This window comes from Felis catus, chromosome B3 (genome assembly GCF_018350175.1).
Source record: "Felis catus isolate Fca126 chromosome B3, F.catus_Fca126_mat1.0, whole genome shotgun sequence".
In the NCBI taxonomy this organism is placed as follows: Eukaryota; Metazoa; Chordata; class Mammalia; order Carnivora; family Felidae; genus Felis; species Felis catus.
In genome coordinates this window covers 142136911-142155990 of record NC_058373.1, presented here as the reverse complement: position 1 = coordinate 142155990, position 19080 = coordinate 142136911, and the positions used below count along the sequence as shown (strand labels likewise).

At 54.4% G+C, this 19080-nt stretch overlaps 1 protein-coding gene across 5 annotated transcripts in view; it reads right to left on the bottom strand.

The window, feature by feature from the left end:
- EVL (Enah/Vasp-like) overlaps window positions 1–19080 on the bottom strand; it is a 149975-nt gene that overhangs the window by 54286 nt on the left and 76609 nt on the right. For all 5 annotated transcript variants that reach the window (XM_023256220.2, XM_045060524.1, XM_019833629.2 and 2 more), the window contains exon 2: window positions 2110–2278. In XM_023256220.2, the coding sequence (XP_023111988.2) occupies window positions 2110–2278 (169 nt within the window). The remainder of the gene's footprint in view (window positions 1–2109; window positions 2279–19080) is intronic.

Here is a 19080-nt window from a genome sequence, read left to right as displayed (position 1 = left end):
CTTCACCTGTAATGTGAGACTCGGGCTAGCCCTCCGCTAACGATACTACAGTGTGCCCGTCCCTCTCGCCACAAATGATCACCTGGCTTTCTATCTGCTTATTGAGCAAAACAGGGGTGATAATTCATACACTGTTACCCTCTGGGGTTCCTGGGAGGCTGAAATAACAGACATGAAAAGTGCTGCATGAGCCATACGGCGCATGAAACGTGCATGGTATCCTGACTGGGTTATAAACCCAGGGATCTCTGCCTGTCCTGAAATGTTTGACCTCGCGCTCCATACGGACTGAAAACCAGATCTGTGGAAATCAATCTTTTCTCTGGAGGCGCAGAGGCGCCACTGTGGGCCAGGTTTCCTGCCACTTTCTCTAGGGCCTTGGCTACTAAGAACGCCTTTTCTGTTCCCAGGAACACAGCCATCCATCTGGGGAAAGAGTGTCAACCACATTCCAGGAACCTGCTGCTTGAACACGCAATCCCAGGTGGAAGGCTGTGCCGGTGACTTCTCTGTCAGCCTCTGGGAGTCTCTCAGAGTCAACAGAGCCTTCAAATTTCTCCAGGACATCACTGAGGCCCGCCGCCAGTCCCTCCCCGCGTGGGGGAAAAGGTCACCTCCCAGAGGAGCCCCGACGTGTGCTTCCTGCCGAGGCCCCGGACAGCAAGGTGCGTGTTGGCTTCGGGGAGTCCCGTTCTGCGGCGCCCGGCCATTTCCAGCACACTGCGCTGTCTTCCTAGTGTGCCCGGAGGGCAATCAAGAGGTGGGAAGGGCACGGGAAACTTGTCATAGTAAAAGCAATCGCCCAGGGACCACCCACGGCGATTCAGGAACCGCACCGGGTAACGGGCCTTACGTCAAAGCCACGTAGCAGGGAGGTGCCGCCCTCCCAGCCGCCACCCAGGGGTGCTACGGAAACGTGGCAGATGTTTTTGGCGGTCGCCATGATTGGGGCTGTATATCCTGCGATACGTGGGACAGGGTACCTCTGACAGGTGGGGCCAGAACCAATGAATTGGAAGAACAGGGAAGCAGCTTCTGGAAGATTTCTAGGAAAACCTTGCTAGCAGTAAGGCTCTTCGACCAGGGAAAGTGATGCCTCTGAAGGTACCAAGAGCTCCAGGCTGGAACCTTTATGAGGGGTCCTGAGGTGGGGCTCTCCCTGAAACTTAACAGGGCTGTTCTGGCCAAAGCAGAAACCCATTCAATAGGCAACATACTAAAAACAAGAGTCCTAAGTTTCTGTTCTTGGTTTTCCAATTGCTAACATGCTGATTCTTGCAGAGACAACAGCTAACCTGCTGCTCAGTTTAGCAAGGGCTTGGCCGACAAAGGATGCCCGGAGACGTTATTTGGGTAGAGTTTTTCATAAATGCTGAAACCACAGAACTGTTAATTTCACTGCTAAAAATGTCCCTGTCGATCTCTGAGAGTTGAAGGAAGAACACCGAAGTAGCAACCAGAGTCACTGTGGTTAAGTTACATCAAACCCTTCTTCCACATCTCTATTTTAGTCCGGGTCATAGCACACTACTCTGCCTGAGCTATGTGGGCACGACTACTCCTTACACACACAGGCGGACCAATCTCGTGTGTGTTTGCACAGACTCACCAGGCACACTCACGAGCCGCCTGGTCTGACGTGCCCGGGATGTGCTCTTAGGGACGGAAGTGATCTCAGACTCTTCACGTCACCTTGATATTCCTTCCAAAGCAACACTCTGGGGGCTGAGGAACCAGACCTTTTCACAGCGTATCACTTATGGCCACGCAGGCGGAAAGTAACACTAACACGGTCTGCAATATCGTTTTCAGAGCCGTTTCACATCCATTATTTTATTCTATGTTATATTATGTTATATATAACAACAACACAGCGAGGAAGACAGAGTGGGGATGACCCTCTCTATAAGACAGATGTGAACAATGAAGTTCAGAACAGATAGTTTGCTCAAGGTCTCGTAGGAGAAGATGGGGGCAGAAAGTGAACCCAGATCTTCTGACTCCAAATTTTGATTTTATTTATGTATTTTTACCTATTTTCACTATATGTGTGTGTGATGGGGGGGGGGGCATACGCCCTTGAGTATAACCTGTGGCCCCAGCACTCACCTGCTGATCCTGAAGCTTGACCCCAACGACTCTGAAGGTGTTGCTGGCAGTGTTGTGGTAGATGTTGATCCGGCTGAAACCCTGCTGGCCAGCTTTGATTGGTACCCATTTCTTACTGGTGTCATCGTAGACCATCACGGAAGCCCGGGCTTGGCAGATACTCTGTTCACTGCAGACCAAGAGAAAACTTAAGCGTCAGCCTCAGCTGTAAGGGTTCTGGAAGCCGGCTTTCCCTTTTCGGAAACGGAGGCCGACCGCTCCTTGATACAAAGAAACTTCCAACTGTCAGGGCTTCCAACTGCCCCCGGAAGGGCTGTTTTCATTCTCCAAAGACCTCGAGGAGTAGAGAGGAAATACTGTGCCAACACTTCCCATAGCTTAGAAAAGACAGCCTTCCCTTCAGGGAAAAAGTGCTTGAATGAGACAGGAATTCCAACTACAACTGTCTACACCATTCCGGTCATGGTGTTAAATAAGACACTGCGTTAAAAGCATCCAAGTGTCACAACATAGGACGTAGCCATTCGTTGCCCCCATTTTGTAAATGTGCAAAGAGTGGCTCAGAGACTTGGAAAGATTTACACAAATTCACACAGGTATTCAGAGACTAAATTTGGGATTTCCACCCAGTTCTTTTGACTCTAAAGCAGATGACACACATAATATTCTTTACAACATCTAACAAAAGGCTCAACGTCTGACATTATGATAGGGAAGCATCATACAAGCTTTGCGGACAACAACTCGATTAGCTGACCTTCTGCAGAACAGAGTGATATAGATGACACTACAAGATGGTCGTACCATACTTTGCTGAAGGCATTTCCCAAGCAGCTTCGTCTGTTAAGAACATGACGGAAAACAGGAGAGCAGCACTAAAAGCCCCGGGAGAGAGAAAGTGGTCATCTACCAAGATCAGTGCACCACAGCTCCTGCCAGGGTGTTGAGAAGGAGGCTCTCTGAGCCCACTGGCCTCTTCATTGGCATATGAGCCCGATAATCTTGGATGCATAGTTTCTCAGTCTCTAGCACGCGAGAATTCCCAAACTGAAAAGGCAAGGCATGCTCGTTACGGGCAGGCACGCCCGTAACAGTGAGGAGTGGCAGTTATCAGCAAAGGAGGGCATATAAATGCAATTTCAGAATTAGAAACAATATTTTTTTTCAATTTTTTTTTTAACGTTCATTTATTTTTGAGACAGAGAGAGACAGAGCATGAATGGGGGAGGGTCAGAGAGAGGGAGACACAGAATCCGAAACAGGCTCCAGGCTCTGAGCTGTCAGCACAGAGCCCGACGCGGGGCTCGAACTCACAGACTGCGAGATCGTGACCTGAGCTGAAGTCAGCTGCTTAACCCACTGAGCCACCCAGGCGCCCCTAGGAACAATATTTAAAGCCCAACAATTCGAGGCCAATACAGAAGGAGTTTGCATAATGACAGATAATCATAACGTTGAGACTAAGCAGTCTCAACAAGAAAAAGTCATGTGATGTCCACTTAAGGAGTCAGAGAAGCAAAGTATCTGAAAAAGATCCCTGCCCCCCAGCCCCAGTGGTTGGGTGACAAAATAGGGGTGTTTGGGGGTTGGCCCTCGGTTGACCTGGAAACCTCCACCTGGCCTACACAGTCAGTTCCTAAGTCTCCCAAAGAACTGGGCTTCCCCAGGACCCCGCTCCCCTGTGACTCAGACAGCAGGTGACCTAGTGCACAGACTGATACAATCTTAACAATAATTGTGTGCCCAGGGTACACACAAGCCCTGCCACACATGCTCCTTTGCTTTGCTTTACATTTGACGACTGTCCAGCCGACGACTTGCTGGGCCAGTGCTGGGTCTCAAACGTCCTGCTGGCCGCCCCCCCCCCCCCCCCGCCAGCTGTGCTCTGGGGTTCAAGAGTCTTGGGTGGGCTTGACCTCAGCCGACCAAGCCGTGTGTTGAGAGCTCTGTGCGTGGCCAGGCATATCGGGAGTGAATTGTTATGCAACGGTGCTGCTTCTTTTCTCCCCGTAAGTCATTCATTCATTCGACAAACATTTAAGGGGGAATCAGTGATGATCAAAACAGGCGTGGTTCCTCCCCACAGACAGCCAGGTTAGGGAGAAAGAAGAAAAGCAAATGGTGCTGTGCTCTGACTTTTCTGAGTCTGGGAGCCTGAGACCATGTATCTTGCACGAGACTGCACTTAGGAGGAGGAGTGCTCCTGCCCCGTGCTGATGACACCCAGTAGAAGTGAGAGGAAAGAGGACGCAGCAGCAGACAGGCCTTGGTTCAGACCATGGTTCCACAGCCACGTGAAGCGAGCACAGATAAAGTTATGGCCTCAACTGTGTCGCTGACCGCTGCTGACACGCTCCGTCGCTGACGGTGAATGCCAAGCAGGTGTGTGTTCCTGATGCGGTCCCGACATACTTCCGCGGTCACAGGGATCTGAGCGGAGACCCCAGCCCTACCACTTGGTGGCACGGGCCCACGGAAGCCCTTGGGATGACTCTGGGGAAGCAAATATGGGAAGGTACTGTGAGATGGGCCACGCTTTCTAGAATCCCTGTGTAGCCGCCACTCGAGTGTGCCCTGTAGATCTCCTGTTGTGGGAGCGGAGCTGACCCACGGCCCCAGCCTCCGCCGCCCTGGGTGCCCCACCAAGGCATGCACAGAGGCCACACTTCTCTGGCTGCTCTCCACCAACGACTGATGTGCCAGCTCGCACCTGCCTGACGTGGGGAATCTTCCGGGGGGAAACCTTTGCTTGGGGCCCTGCATCGGCCTGAGACGCCTCCCACTAGGCCCTTCTGCCCCTTCTCCTTTCACACCTGCATCATGGCCTGAGGCTCCCCCTGCCTGCTCCCACTCCCTCTGTCCTTCATTGACTGTTCCCCGCGAATCTCTCACACGCTTATTATCCGAAGGGTTTGGGGTCTGCTTTGTGGAAGACCCAAAGTGACCTGCCCTGCTACAGCACAGACAGGGGCATGCCTGCAGGCCCGGAGCCTGGCACACAGCAGGTGCTTAATCAATGCTCCCTGCAGGACCTCAGGGCCTAGAGATGCCCTAAGCCATTGTCACGACCAGTGCTGCAGGCCTTCTAAAGCAGCTCTACGTGCAGACGAGGCCTTGAACCGAAACCGCTTGTTGGCGGGAGGCTTATTGTTCCCCAAAGTAGTTTCGGTGGCGAAGTGGTTTTGGCCGTTCTAAGCGACATTCCCCTCCCTGTGTCCTCCAGAGTCACAGAGGTGTCCTGGATGGCCTGGGACGGTCCACTGGACGGCTGAAGGGACCTCCCCTGTTACTCACGGGACAAAGCCGCAAGCCCCCTTGCCGTCCCCGCTCACTCTCCTCCAGTGACCCCTGCTTTGTCCCATGCTCCCTCCCTGTCCAGGTCCTACGGCCGGCCGAGTGTCATGTTTTCACATCAGTGTGACAAGCACAGAGGCCAGTGAGTCAAAGACACTTAGTGATGCGGAGATGAGCAGGGCAGTCCCTGCCCTCAGAGAGCTCGCAGCTACCCGAACACGCGGTGGCTTGTCTAACGCCTCAGCGAGCCTGGAGGGGCTGGGGGGCCTGGAGACTTTCTGTGACTTTCTGAAGAAGACGCCCTGTGTGCTGCCCACGAAGGGCCTCAGCCCCAGGCGAGCTCAGGAAGGGGATGTGGGGCTCCGGGCGGGGGAGGCAAACAGCTCAGCCGGCGTGCTATGCAGGGAACTGCAGCTCCTGGACGCCGGGGCCGGGGGGAGGGGGGACCTGGGGTCACCACATGTCGTTCAGGGTGGCACGGGCAGAAGTGCCCACTACTGTGCTTTGCCCGAGCACGTGCTTACACACCAACAGCTATCTTTCCCGTTGTAATTACAGACACGGGTTCCCTGCGGCTGCTGTTTTTAACACCTTACGTGTGCAAACCAAACCTGGCGTTAACCAAAAAACCCCATTCTTTTTTTTCCCCGTTTGAACGGCGCTGGCCTGTCTCTGTTTACTTTATCACCACTAACGAAACTGAAATGCAAGAAAATACCCATTTCTTCTGCCTAAGATTCATCTTGTATTTTGGGATTTTTGTTTTCGTTTTCATAGGATACCGATTGCTCTCCAGCCTGGACCTGGTCTCTGAGCTCTACGTAGTCACCTGTCTTCTCTGCATCTTGGCTGGGTACGGAAACTCTGTACTGTCCCCAGACATCATGAACTTTGTCTAAAGCAGTTAGCATCTGAAGGCGGTTCAGGCAAATGTTTTCTTTTTAAAAATATTATGAATGAATGAGTGAATTATTTTTTGAAAAGTACATATAAAATTTCCTTTACTAAATGAAAACCGACAATTCCTTCCTCCTCCCCGCCCCCCCCCCAACCCCCAGCAGGCCACATATACTCTGTGCCCGTGCTGACGGGTCCACACAGCTCCCACCCTCCCCGGCTTTGAGGTGCCCGGAGGCACACGGAGCTGGAAGGGAAGCTAAGGTCAAGTCTCATGAGGGCCTCTCTCTGACAGGCTGTCTTTATGTGATCAAAACAACCAGCTGACTAGTAGGGGGGAAATGCGTCGGAATAGGCTGGTTTATGCTACATGACGCTGGGTCACCAGCCTGATGGACTTTCTCCCCCGTGGGACCTAACAGGCTGCTCTGAGCAGCAGGTACAACCAGGCTCTCTCCCAGAAGAAGGCTCTGTTGGGACAAGTGGTCCAATCCTATTGTCATCTGGGCGTTTGTACGGGTATGTGTATGGGTGTGCGTACATAGGAGTGTGCAAAAAGTTGAAGCCTGTCATTTCCCTCCTGGTGGCATGTGAGACACCTGTGAAGCTCTGAACAGTCCTGCTGTCAGGTGCTTAGAGGAGAAAGACTGTGTGACTCTGGGCCTCAGTTTCCCCAACTGTTCAAGGCTAATCTGACCTCGGGAGTCCCTCAGACAGCGGGGAGTACTTGCTGGGCCCAGCCCCAAGCGAGGCACCACCAGTCTTGTCACTGGCTCAGCAGTTAACGCTTTTAGACCACACATCAGAGACTGCTACTGAGTATCTGCTGAAATCCCTCGCTTAAAAAGAAAAGGCGCAAACCACACCCCAAAATTTCTGTACACAGCCAGGGATCTTCCTGGACCTGGCACGAAAACCCCTCGTGCATCTGGAGATAACACTAATACACAGGAACAGCGTGCAGCCCAGCCCGCAGTGCAGGCAGCCGGAAGTCGGCCTCACGCTCTCGCCCGGCCGATGCTTCTGGAAAAGCGCAGGACACCTGCCCCGCCAGCTGTGGGACGTGACGCGTCAGACCGGGAAGGAGGTTTCTGACCTTCTCCCACGAGTACGCAGCCCCTCCATCCCAGCCACACGCCCTCTAGCACAGTCAGCTGGGAATCCCCTTCCACCCTACCAGTAAGGATCTTTCTGGGCTTTTCCAACAAAAGCTTAAGAGAACAGAGTACAAATTTATCAAGCACGGACAAAGGATGTCAAGCCAAAAAGGGAACAGACAGGCACAGGCATAATCACAGAGGCTTGCTGGAAAACTAAGTCCAGGGTGGGGCACGGAGACCCCCGCGGCCAGAGGCCGGCTCCTGGCACTGTGCTCGGCTCTGCACCTGCCCACAGCACTTTTCAGTTTGTCCTGCCCCTCAGTACCCGCGTCGGCCTCCTCTTCCCCACTAGACTGTGGGGACCCTGCTGTTGCCCCCTCTGCCACCCCAGTGTGTGTGCTGTAGACACTAATAATTGTTTGTTGAATACATGACTCCAAGTGGCTAAGTGTGTTCATGATTGTGAGCCCGTGGGAACATTCCGTTTACAACCCCCCTCCATTTATCCCGAGAGGGCGAGTGGCTGCCAAACCAAAGCATCTGTTACGGATTACCAACACTGTTCTTGGTCTCATGACGCCCGGGATCGGAGGGCCGGGAAGCCGCGACTCTGAGCTGGGCCCACAGCGCCCAGTGCCCGGGAGGCGGCCGCGTCCACAGGGGCCCCCTGGCCTCGCCCCGCTGCCCGCCCAGGCTGGGGAGACAGAAGGCTGCCGTGGGCAAGTGCGCGCTGCCCTCCCCAGCTCCTCGTGAGAGTCAGCTGAGGATCACTTCTGCAAAGACACGATCCCCCCTCCCTGTCCCCTCCTGCTCAGCCCGGTGCCCTGACTCGGCCGCCGCCCCCTGCAGACAGAACAACTCATCGCACAGTCTGACTCTGTCTCCCCAGCGGGACTGGGAAGCGGGTTTACCTGGGGCCGAGGGCAGGTCATCTGGCACTAATACCCAGACAGGACAGCCGGAAAGCCCCTGCGGGGAGCCAGGGTGAGCGGTGCCCCTACTGGGAACTCTTTCTTCACCTCTCAGGTTAAGCACCTGATAAGCACCTGTGAACAGGGGCGGGGCTGATGCGAGCTGCCATGAACGTGCCCACTGCCCTCCCCCTCTGCTCTCCCATCATGCTCTTGCCTGCCCTGCTTCCCGCATTTTCTCAGCACTTGCTCATGCCCCAGGCCCCCTCGGAACCTGGCTTCCGTCCCCCATGTGCACTCAGAACCCTCATCTCCCGTCTCGAACAAACGTGCCACCATGTCCGTATTTCTGAAAATCTCTCCCGCCTCTGCCTCTTTCTACTCTTCGGCTCCCATTTCTCTCTGGGGGCCCCTTGCAGCCCCCCTTGTGCAAGGTTTTCTCTTTGCCGCTTATACGAGGGGTACTTAAACGGGGGGCACAGAAAGGCTTACTGAGCCTAAGGATTCCCTGAAATTATTTGCAAAAGTGAGCGTGAGCTTTTTCTGAAGTAGGCTTTTACCGTGTCCTCAAGGGGTCTTTGCTCCAAAACAGATTTTTAAAACCACTTTAAATCGTGGTGCTCCCCAGTGTGAACCACTTAGAACTTCTCTTCTCACTCTGTGCCCGTGGTTCTCAACACTGTGTGCCTAGGAGTCAGAGAAGGTGCTTATTAAAATACAAATTCTGAGACCCCTCCTCGGGAAATCCTTGGAGCAGCAGCTGGAGCCCTCCAGCACTGGAGAACGGGAGTCGTGACTGTCACCAGATAAAATCCCTGCCCTCGGCAGGCAGGTGGCCCTTGCTTCACGTTCTGCTCCTTGCCGTCCTGGTCATGACCCACTGACCCCATTCTCTGTGGCCTCTCTGATCTTGCTCATGCAGGCCCCCTGCCTGGGACGCCTTTTCCGGCCTAGGTTACCAGTAATGTCTACTCACCCGCAACTGCTACTCATGCTGCTCTCTCCAGAAAGCTCCCCTTGGAGCCCCAGGCCAAGTTAGATGGTCCTTCTCCGGACCCTGCTAGCATATGCTGTGCCTTGGCGTGTGACAGCTCTCGCGGCAGGGGACCGGCAATCTACCTCAGGTCCCTCTTCTGGGCAGAGGGTCCTCAGGGACCAGCACCTCAAGACAGGCTCCCCTGTGGGGTGGTCAGAGGCTGAGGCCAGAGTTCCCGTCCCACCGGTCTATCTTCGGAGTCCTGAGACAACGGGGCAAATTCTTTGCCGGTCCCAGGGACCCTCCCTCCTGGCTGTCCTGGAACTGGGCTGCCCGCACTGTGCCTGGCAGAGACCAGGCTGGTGGCAAGGCCGGGTCTGGCAGCAAAAGCATCCTCCTGATGCCGGGTCCGTTAAAATGACTCTCTGGTATCATTCAAGAAATTACAGAAGGCGTTTCCTCCTCCTTAAGGTGCCTTCCCTCCTACGTCCACAGGTCTACGTCTTACCCCTTCTCAAAGCTCAGGTCGGGAGTCACTGCCTTCAGCCAACCTCTGGTTCTCAGAACATTCATTCCCATTCCCTTCATAACTACCAGAGGAAAGGCACACCGTGAGGTTCCGGGGTTGAATGGGACGAACGGGATGTGTCCTGCCCTTAAGGACATTGTAATCTAGCAGGAAACACACTCAGTTACCAGATGGGTACACGCTAGGGCCATCACAGGGAGAACACGGGGCTCCGTGGGAGTGATTCTCTTCTGTAAGACGGAGCTAATACAGCCCAGGTCTTCTTCTAGGTGAACAGCTCAGGCCCCGGTGTGAGCCACCACCCCCACCACCCCCACCCCCCCCCGCCCTCAGCATGGCACGGTACCACCACCCTCTCGAGCCCAGGCTCAGCAGGGGCTGAGTGAATTAATGTGAGGAGGGAACAGGGGAGGCCAGAGAGAAGTGGCCATAAATAAATGTTCCCAAAGCCAAGCAGAAGCAGAGCCAGACTCTGAGGCGGCTTGTAACGTCCTGCCTTGTTTACTTTCAACACGCAAGCAACAAAAGCAAACTTGAAAAAGCAGTCTGAGAATCACCAGGGAGGAAGCCCTTCAGCTGGCAGCAGAGGAGGGTGCAGCCCGCATTAACCTGTCTGGGCGCCCCAGCACGGAGAAATACGTGCTCGGCTCCCCCGCCAGCGCCAAGGCAAGGGGGCCGTAGGGAGGGGCCGTCCTCTCCTTCGCCACACCCGACTCTCTGAAGCGTGAAGCACACCTCCTACATGATGTCATGAGATACTCAACCCTCACGGGCAAGTGATTACATTTATCCCTGTGTTACATTAAGTGACTTGTCCAGAGTCACCGGGGAAGGGGAAGTGGGGGGGGGGGCAGACACCACTAGTTGGGACCCTGCCTTCCTCCTTCTTCTGCAGGCCTCTGCCTCTGGCTTCTTGGGCCTCACTCCCTCCGTGTCCCCACTCACCTTTCAATTCCCCCTCCACGCACACACGCAGCACCCCCTCGCCCCTAGGCTGCCTTGCAGTCTCCCCGGGGCCCTCCCCTCCGTTCCACGCCAGCCGCTCTCTGCAGAGCCACTGGTGGCGTTCCAGGGCACCAGAGGGGACAGACTCACCCTCGTTCTTGTCCTCTTAGCCCCCGTGCCGCAACTCTCCCTTGGCTCTTCTGGTGGTGCTATGGCTCAGTTCATCTCCGGACTGCCCCTTTTCTGACCAGTCTTCCCCAGTGAACAGGGGCAGAAGGAACGTCTGGAAAAGGCCGGGTGGCTGGTGGCAGCCGGGAACCAGAGGTGCACCAAAACATGGGCCAGGGACATCCAACCAACACTGCCCCTCGTGGAGACCGTATGGGGAGGCGGAGGGGGCACGGCATCAGAGTCTGCCCAGGCCTGGCCTGTCATCCGCTAGCCGCATGGCCTTGGGGAAGCACGTGCCTGGCTGTGCAAAATGAGGGAAATGATCCTTCTCGACTAGGTTTCAGGGTGGCTGGGACTCGGCGAAGTCTGAGGAGATTAACAGGAGCGTGGTTTACTGCCATGATTAGCCGCCAAGCCGCCATCTCGAGCAAGGAACGTCGGCTCAGGTCACAGCAGGCCTGCGTGAGCCGAGATCAGGTGGAATCAGGACGAAGCGCTCCTGCGCCCACACGCACAGCCCTCGTTACCTCTGATTCTTCCCACGTCCACACAGAAAACCCGGGTCTCCAGCAGGTTCTTCGGTGTGGCCTGGAGAACCACCGCAGGCGTCCAGGCGGCGGGACCTGGGCTGCTGGGTCCTGTCTTGTGGAATGCCCACGTTTGAGCTCGTCCACCGGAGGGGCGGGTGCGGAGCCTCCCAGCCAGGCCTGGCTGCCGGGGCGGCTCGGATTCCAGGCCCGGAGCCCTGCTCTGCCCGCCCTCGGACTCTCCTCCGGCCTGTCGTCTATGCCACCTCCAGGGAGTGTGATCCCTCCCCACTGAGAAGAGGCTGCTTCGTTTTTCCTTATACCGCTTACCACTGTTCTGAAAGTCTGCTGGTTTCTCTCTCCCCCACGAGGATGGTTCTTTTCTCGGTTTGTTCGTTTTAAAAATATTGCTCATCTCTGTAGTTCCGGGAACTGTGACTAGTGACTGCTCAGTAAATATCTTTGGATAAATGCGTGCTTTTGAGTTTGCCTAGTTTTGAAGGCTGTTGTATTTCTTTTTTTTTTTTTTTTTAATTTTTTTTCAGCGTTTTTATTTATTTTTGGGAGAGAGAGAGACAGAGCATGAACGAGGGAGGGGCAGAGAGAGAGGGAGACACAGAATCGGAAACAGGCTCCAGGCTCTGAGCCATCAGCCCAGAGCCCGACGCGGGGCTCGAACTCACGGACCGCGAGATCGTGACCTGGCTGAAGTCGGACGCTTAACCGACTGTGCCACCCAGGCGCCCCAAGGCTGTTGTATTTCTAAACCTGCAAGGACTCTTCAGTGGCGGTGCAGGGACCACAACTCATGTGCGATCTGGCCATCCCTGCCTTTTCTGTCTCTCTCCCTGCATTCATTTAAAAACAGAGCAAGAAAACACCTGATTTGCTGAGTACTGACTATGTTTCAAGTATGCCTGGTACTTGAGAGAAACTCAGCCATCTGTTGAATACAAGATGCGGTCTGTCCTTGAGGGGAGGGCACACGTGCACAGTCCACAAGGCTCTGAGTGCTGCGTTCAGGTGTGTGCAAAGGACCACGGGTACAAGAGGAGGGCACGGTTAACCCTGCTCCAGAGGAAGGGGGCGCTTCCGGCAAGCAAACAGGTGTCAGCAAAGGCACGGAGGGGAGAGCTCGGCCTCCCCGGCCATCACCCTGGGCCTCGCACCACTGCTCAACACACGTTCAAGTCCCGGTCGGACACACCACGGGCACCACCATGTCCCAGTTCAGTGACTGAGAAACAGAGGGACTTGGAACCACAGCTTTGTCAGAGCTGAGAAATACAAGTGCTTTATTTAGATGGAGGAAACGGGCCTGGAGAAGGGAAGTAGGTTTCCCAGGGTCCTGTGGCGTATGTGGATGGGCTGTGTCTACACCACAGATCTTCCTCTCTGCCATACGGTACAGCTTTTCTGCTTTACTTACAGCATTTTTACCACGTGGGACTTATCTCTTTTATGTTTGTTTTTTTTTTCCTTCTGAACCATTTGAAAGTAAGCTGCAGACATCGCGGTATTTCAACCCTAAGGTTTTTGGCACACATTTCTTGAAGATAAGGACATGCCAATATAGGACTTAAATACCATTATTATACCTAAGAAAAGTAACTTTACTAATAACTCTGGTACAGAGCCCATATTACAGTTACCCAAATTCTTCTGGATCCAGGATCTCCTCCTGCATTTCGTGTGGTTGGGCTGCCTGCTTACTACTCTCTTTTAAGCTAAGCTAGAATTGATGTTTTCCATCGACACTGACTTTTTTGTGTGAAGAGTTCCGGCCAACTGCCTTGTCGGCTGTCCACACTCTGGACGGCTTCCTCAGGATGAAGTTCACAGTGAACAACAGCGAGAACCTGACAGAGGTGACAGGGGAGGGGGAGGCGACTGGACCCCATCACAGCAGGAAGCACATGATGGTAGTGCCTCCCTTTCAAAAGGCAAGCGGTTGAAGCGGATGAACGCCAGATCTCTCCAGGGGAAAGGTACATCTCCCCCTTGGCAATTAGTTAACCATCCCGAGGGTGACTTTTTTCCCCTCAATGGAAACGGGCCTGAAACATGTTGAATGTTAGGTTCTACACTTAAAACGTTTATTCGGAACCGTTTCACACCTGAAATGGGGAGTAGGTTCCTGCACACCCACCACTCGCTCTATGTGGTGGTGTCACCTCATAAAGCTGTTCAGCTTCAGTGACACCCCTGCACCTTCTCCCCAGATCTCAGTGCCCCTCCTTCCCTGCGGGAGCCACCGTCCCGTACTGGGCGCGTACCAACTCTGTGCGTGCTTCCCGTAGTACACGCACATGACTATTTCACGGAAGCGGTTCTTGAGATGTTTGGTTTCAGGACCCTTTTACACCCACAGCAATTATTGAGAATGCCAGAAAGCTTTGGTTTATGTGGGGTAAGTCAATCCATATTTACCATACTTGAAATTAAAACAGAATTTTTTTAGGGGCGCCTGGGTGGCTCAGTCGGTTGAGCGTCCGACTTCGGCTCAGGTCATGATCTCACGTCTGTAGGTTCAAGCCCCACGTCGGGCTCTGTGCTGACAGCTTGGAGCCTGGAGCCTGCTTCCAATTCTGTGTCTCCCTCTCTCTGCTCCTCCCCCACTCATGCTCTGTCTCTCTCTCTCTCAAAAATAAACATTAAAGAAATTTTTTTTAAAAAACTGAGAATTTTTTAAAACACAACAATGCACAGGGGCGCCTGGGTGGCTCAGTCAGTTAAACGTCTGACTCTCGGTTTGGGCTCAGGACATGACCTCACGGTTCATGAGCTCGAGGCCCACGTTGGGCTCTGTGCTGACGGCATGGAGCCTGCTTGGGATTCTCTCTCTCTCCTTCTCTCTCTGCCCCCCTCCCGCTTGTGCAGACACTCTCTCTCTCTCTCTCTCTCTCTCTCTCTCTCTCTCTCTCTCTCTCTAAATAAATAAATAAATAAACATAAAAACAAATAAAGAAGCAACTCTCTAAACCACCCCCCCCCCAAACAAAAACAGAACCAAAACATAAGAATGCACAGGCACACATTTCATTACCTGTCACAGTTGACAATGTCAACACGTCATGTAGCTTCTGGAAAATTCCACTGTGCATTTGTGAGATAAGAGTGAAAAAGGCAAACGCTGCCTTAGTGTTATTAAAAACACAGTGTTGACTCACCCCCTAAAAGGGTTGTTCTCCTGACCACATATGAGAGCGGCTGAACTACAGCAATGAAAAGAGAGGGTGAGGTCTGCATACATTCACACACAGACACTCAGATGCTGACCGTCTGAGCCCCAGTTTCGTAAGAGCCAGAATTAAAGGAAGGCTTTGGGCGAATGAAGCCTAAATTCAGTGTTAGCCCAGACGTCTTTTCTTCCATCCAAATTGGTTGGGAGGGTCAGACTGCTACGTCACCTGCAATGAAGACGTTTGCCTTTTCTCCATTATAATGCCACCGTCCCAGATGCTTGGACAGCTGGTCTCCACTTCTCTGTGGAGTCTAGTGAAATTGGAAAAAACATTCCCACCAACTGTTGACACAGTCTGATATTCTTAGACCGAACCTGTCTCACACCCACTTCCCACACTTTCTTTCAAGGCCACCAACACAGTCCTTCCTCGGGGAGCCGTCGGATAGTCCATGTGGACCTCAAGAACATTCGTAAATCCCAGTACATGCCTGTGTCCCCGCAGTATGTGATTCCGATCGCTTGCGGATATGGAATGCGTTTCAGCACAACCTGGGGACAGCTGTAGCGATCTGGCTGGACCAAGGACTGGGGCAGGATGCTGATCCCTGAGGGTGAATTAATAGCCTGGGAATGAGACCCGGCTGAGCCCCCAGCTAACACCCCTCGTTACCAGCACGGCAACCGGCTCAGTTCAATACACATCTGAGTAGATGCGGGGACGGGCACAAATGAGTACCACTGTGTCCTGGGGCAGGCTGGGAGCACAATGATGAACGAACGGGTGACTGGCAGAGGTAGGCATGGGGTGCCACAGGGGGAGAGAGGAGGTCTCCTTGTCTCTCGTCGTACGAACAGTGTGAAATCAGAGACCGCGGAGGATAACAGAGGTTAGACGCTCCGATCCTAACTTTGACTCTGCAATTTGGCGCAAGGTCCTTCGACAGGCTACAGCCAAGCTTGGCTGTTGAGAACATAAGAGATCTGGTTTCAAATCCAACTCTGTCAAGCGATACCTGGAACGAGTGACCTGTTTGCTGACCTTTGTTCTCACGTGCAGGATGGGATTAACAACGTAATGCCTCCGAACATGAGGATTAAATACAATGTACAGAACAGAAGCAGCATATGGCTCGCTATGAACACTCAAAAAAGGGTAGCTTTTATTTTTCTTCCTGGGTGTTACCAAAGTAAAACCCCTGGGTCAGACCAGTTCTCAGCCACGTTTTGCCCAGCACACCCGCAGGGCACAACACACTCTCACGGGAACAACCCAGAATCACTGTGATGATGCTCCTCAACTGGAGGCACGTTGGATTCTTTGGGACAGAAGAAGACTGAGAAGTTTCAGGAAGCTCCCCAGAGGATCTGGGTACACGTCCCTGGGAATAGTAACTGAACAGCATGATCTCCAAGGGCCCGTTTGACCGTGAGCTTCTGGGGCTAACTTGCCTGGGAGAAGACGTCAAAGGAAACACCCCCTACTCCTAGAGACGGGCTTCCAAACCCTGCTGCAGAGGCAGAGGTGTGGGCCGGAAGGACTGGGGGGTGGACCCAGGCTTCTCACACCTCTACACGTTCAAGACCTGCAGGACAGCGGAACAGGCGGTAATGACCGTGCCCAGACGGCCGACTAAGAATCGACGGTACAGGGAGCCTCGGCGCCTTCCCTGGCCGAGAGCAAGTGGACCGTCTGCCGTTCTGGCCTCTTCTCTACCACGCCACGCCAGGAAGCGGCACCGAGGAGCAGCTCTGGTAGCCCAGGCATCTCCAGGGTCATACGACAAACGCAGTTAACGACGTGCAGCATTTGGACAAATGTGCATTGTCTTTGTGTCTGTGAGCGAAGCAGACAAAACCCTCCCCTCCTGGAACTTACATTCTAGAGGGGTGGAGAGAGACAACCAATAAAATAGTACATAAGTTTGGGGCGCCTGGGTGGCTCAGTCGGTTAAGCATCTCTAGGTTATGGTTCAGGTCATGATATCATGGTTTCGTGAGTTTGAGCCCCGTGTCGGGCTCTGTGCTGACAGTGTGGAGCCTGCTTGGGATATTCATTCTCTCTCTCTCTCTCTCTCTCTCTCTCTCTCTCCTTCCTCCTTCTCCCTCTCCCTCTCTCCCTTTCTGCCATTCCCCTGATCATGTGGTCTCTGTCTCTCTCAAAATAAATAGACTTAAAAAAGTTAAAAACAATTTTTTTAATTAACACTTAATTATTTTTTGAGAGTCAGAGAGAGACAGAGCATAAGCGGGGGATGGCCAGAGAGAGGAGACACAGAATTGGAAGCAGGCTCCGAGCTCCGAGCTGTCGGCACAGAACCTGACATGGGGCTCAAACCCACGAACGGTGAGATCATGACCCGAGCCGAAGTCAGTCACCCAACCGACTGAGCCACCCAGGCGCCCCCAAAAAGTTTTTTTAAATAGTAAATAAGTTTGCAATGTGTTGGAAGGTGAGAAGCCTTTAGAAAAAAATAAAACACCCAAGCGCAATAAAGACAGGAGGGAGACAGGGAAGGGATTAAGATTAGTTGGCTCCGGGGCGCCTGGGTGGCGCAGTCGGTTAAGCGTCCGACTTCAGCCAGGCCACGATCTCGCGGTCCAGGAGTTCGAGCCCCGCGTCAGGCTCTGGGCTGATGGCTCCGAGCCTGGAGCCTGTTTCCGATTCTGTGTCTCCCTCTCTCTCTGCCCCTCCCCCGTTCATGCTCTGTCTCTCTCTGTCCCAAAAATAAATAAACGTTGAAAAAAAAAAATTAAAAAAAAAAAAAAGATTAGTTGGCTCCACGGAAAGGGGCAGATACATTTTCTTCCGTAGCCTTTCCCGCCGCACCGTGAGATCAGCCGCTTCCCGCTCGCTGTGGTCTTGTTCAACCGACATTTACCGGGAGCCCGCCGACGCAGGCTCCAAAACCCCACGGACCCCAGCCGGCGCTCCAGTTATTGTACCGAGGCTCCCACCCCCACTGTGGCAAAAGAAACCACAGGTCCCCCGAGACAGGTGTGAATCACTTTCCTTCACACCCACATCTGACCCACCAGGATGTCCTGGAGCCCGTGCCTCCGAGGTACATGCCCCCCTCCACCGGCTGCCCCGTCCCTAGTCCAAACCACCCCCGATTCGCTGCAGGACCACAAGAGTCCCGGGAGGGCCCCCTGCCTCCACTCTTGCCACAAGGAGAACCATCCACGCAACGGCCCGAGTGATTTTTCTTAAGCCTCTATCGGACGCCTTTCCTTCTGCCTAAAACCCTCCAAAGGCTTCCTAAGACAATGAAGGAAATCTAAACTCCTCGCCAGGCCTGGCGGCTCTGTGTGAGAAGGCCTGCCTTCTCCTCTGCCCTCACCTCCTTCCCTCTCCAGATCCCAGGAGCTTCAGCTTCCCCGTTCTTCGACCCCTGACCCCCCCAAACCGTGCCCGTCAGGGCCTTCGCACTCACCCCCACCTCCCATTTCCATCTTCAGATTTTGGCAAGGCTGCCTCGTGCCCTCCCGGCTGAGGTGGCTGAGTAAATGTCCCCAGCGGGGCCGCTGGGTAAGGCGATGGCCCAGCCATTCGCCGCCAGCCTCTGGCACATTCCGGTCCCTCTCTCCTCTGTGGTTTCTGGACTGTGTCCCTGCCCCCAGTGCGGTTTTGGGACAGGACGGCCTGTCTTGTTCCCCTGCTTCCCCGGCACCCAGAGGGAGCAGCCCCCGGGGGACGCTGACTGGGACGCTTGCTCCTTTCCTTTTTAAAGGCATGCCCTCTCCTTCTGAGCTCCCCCGAGAGCCCCCTTTCTCCCGGAAGTCGCTCCTGACAGCCCCAACGTCTCAACCCGCACTGCCCTTCCCGTCTACGCTCCCCACTGCGCGTGCGCGCGGCCCTGAGGACCCAAGGGCTCTCCGTTTCTAAGTGCTGTCCCCCCACCCCGCGTGTCCCCGCGTCTCTGAGCAGAGACCAGCTCTCGGTCGGTGCGGAAGGGCAGAGGACAAAGCATCTGGAGTCAGGAGCCATGAGCTCAAGGCTAGGTTTCCCGGCGGGTTGCTCCCTCTCTGCCTTGGTTTCTTCCTCTGTGACGCGGAAACGATAAAAACGAGACTCGCCGCCCTGAGGACCGCTGAGAGAGAGAAGGGCGACACCGCCCGCGAGGGGAGGCTGGACACCGCCACGTGCCCCGGACGCTCCGGCTCCCAGCCCACAGCGGAGCGCTCGGACGGCCGGAGCTGGGCCCGGCAGACAAGTTTTCGTGACTCGGAAGCCCCGTGACCCCACACAGGCGCGACGGTGACTTAGGAACCTGGATGTGTATGTACCCTGTTCGGTCCGCAGGAGGAAAACCAAAAAGCTGGCAGGCCTTCCGGCCGCTGTGCTTGTGGCCACCGACCCTGCCCGCCGGCGCTGTGCGTGCGGAGGACAGTGCGGGACAGCGGGGCCTCTGGTTTGGCCGGCCACTACGTCAG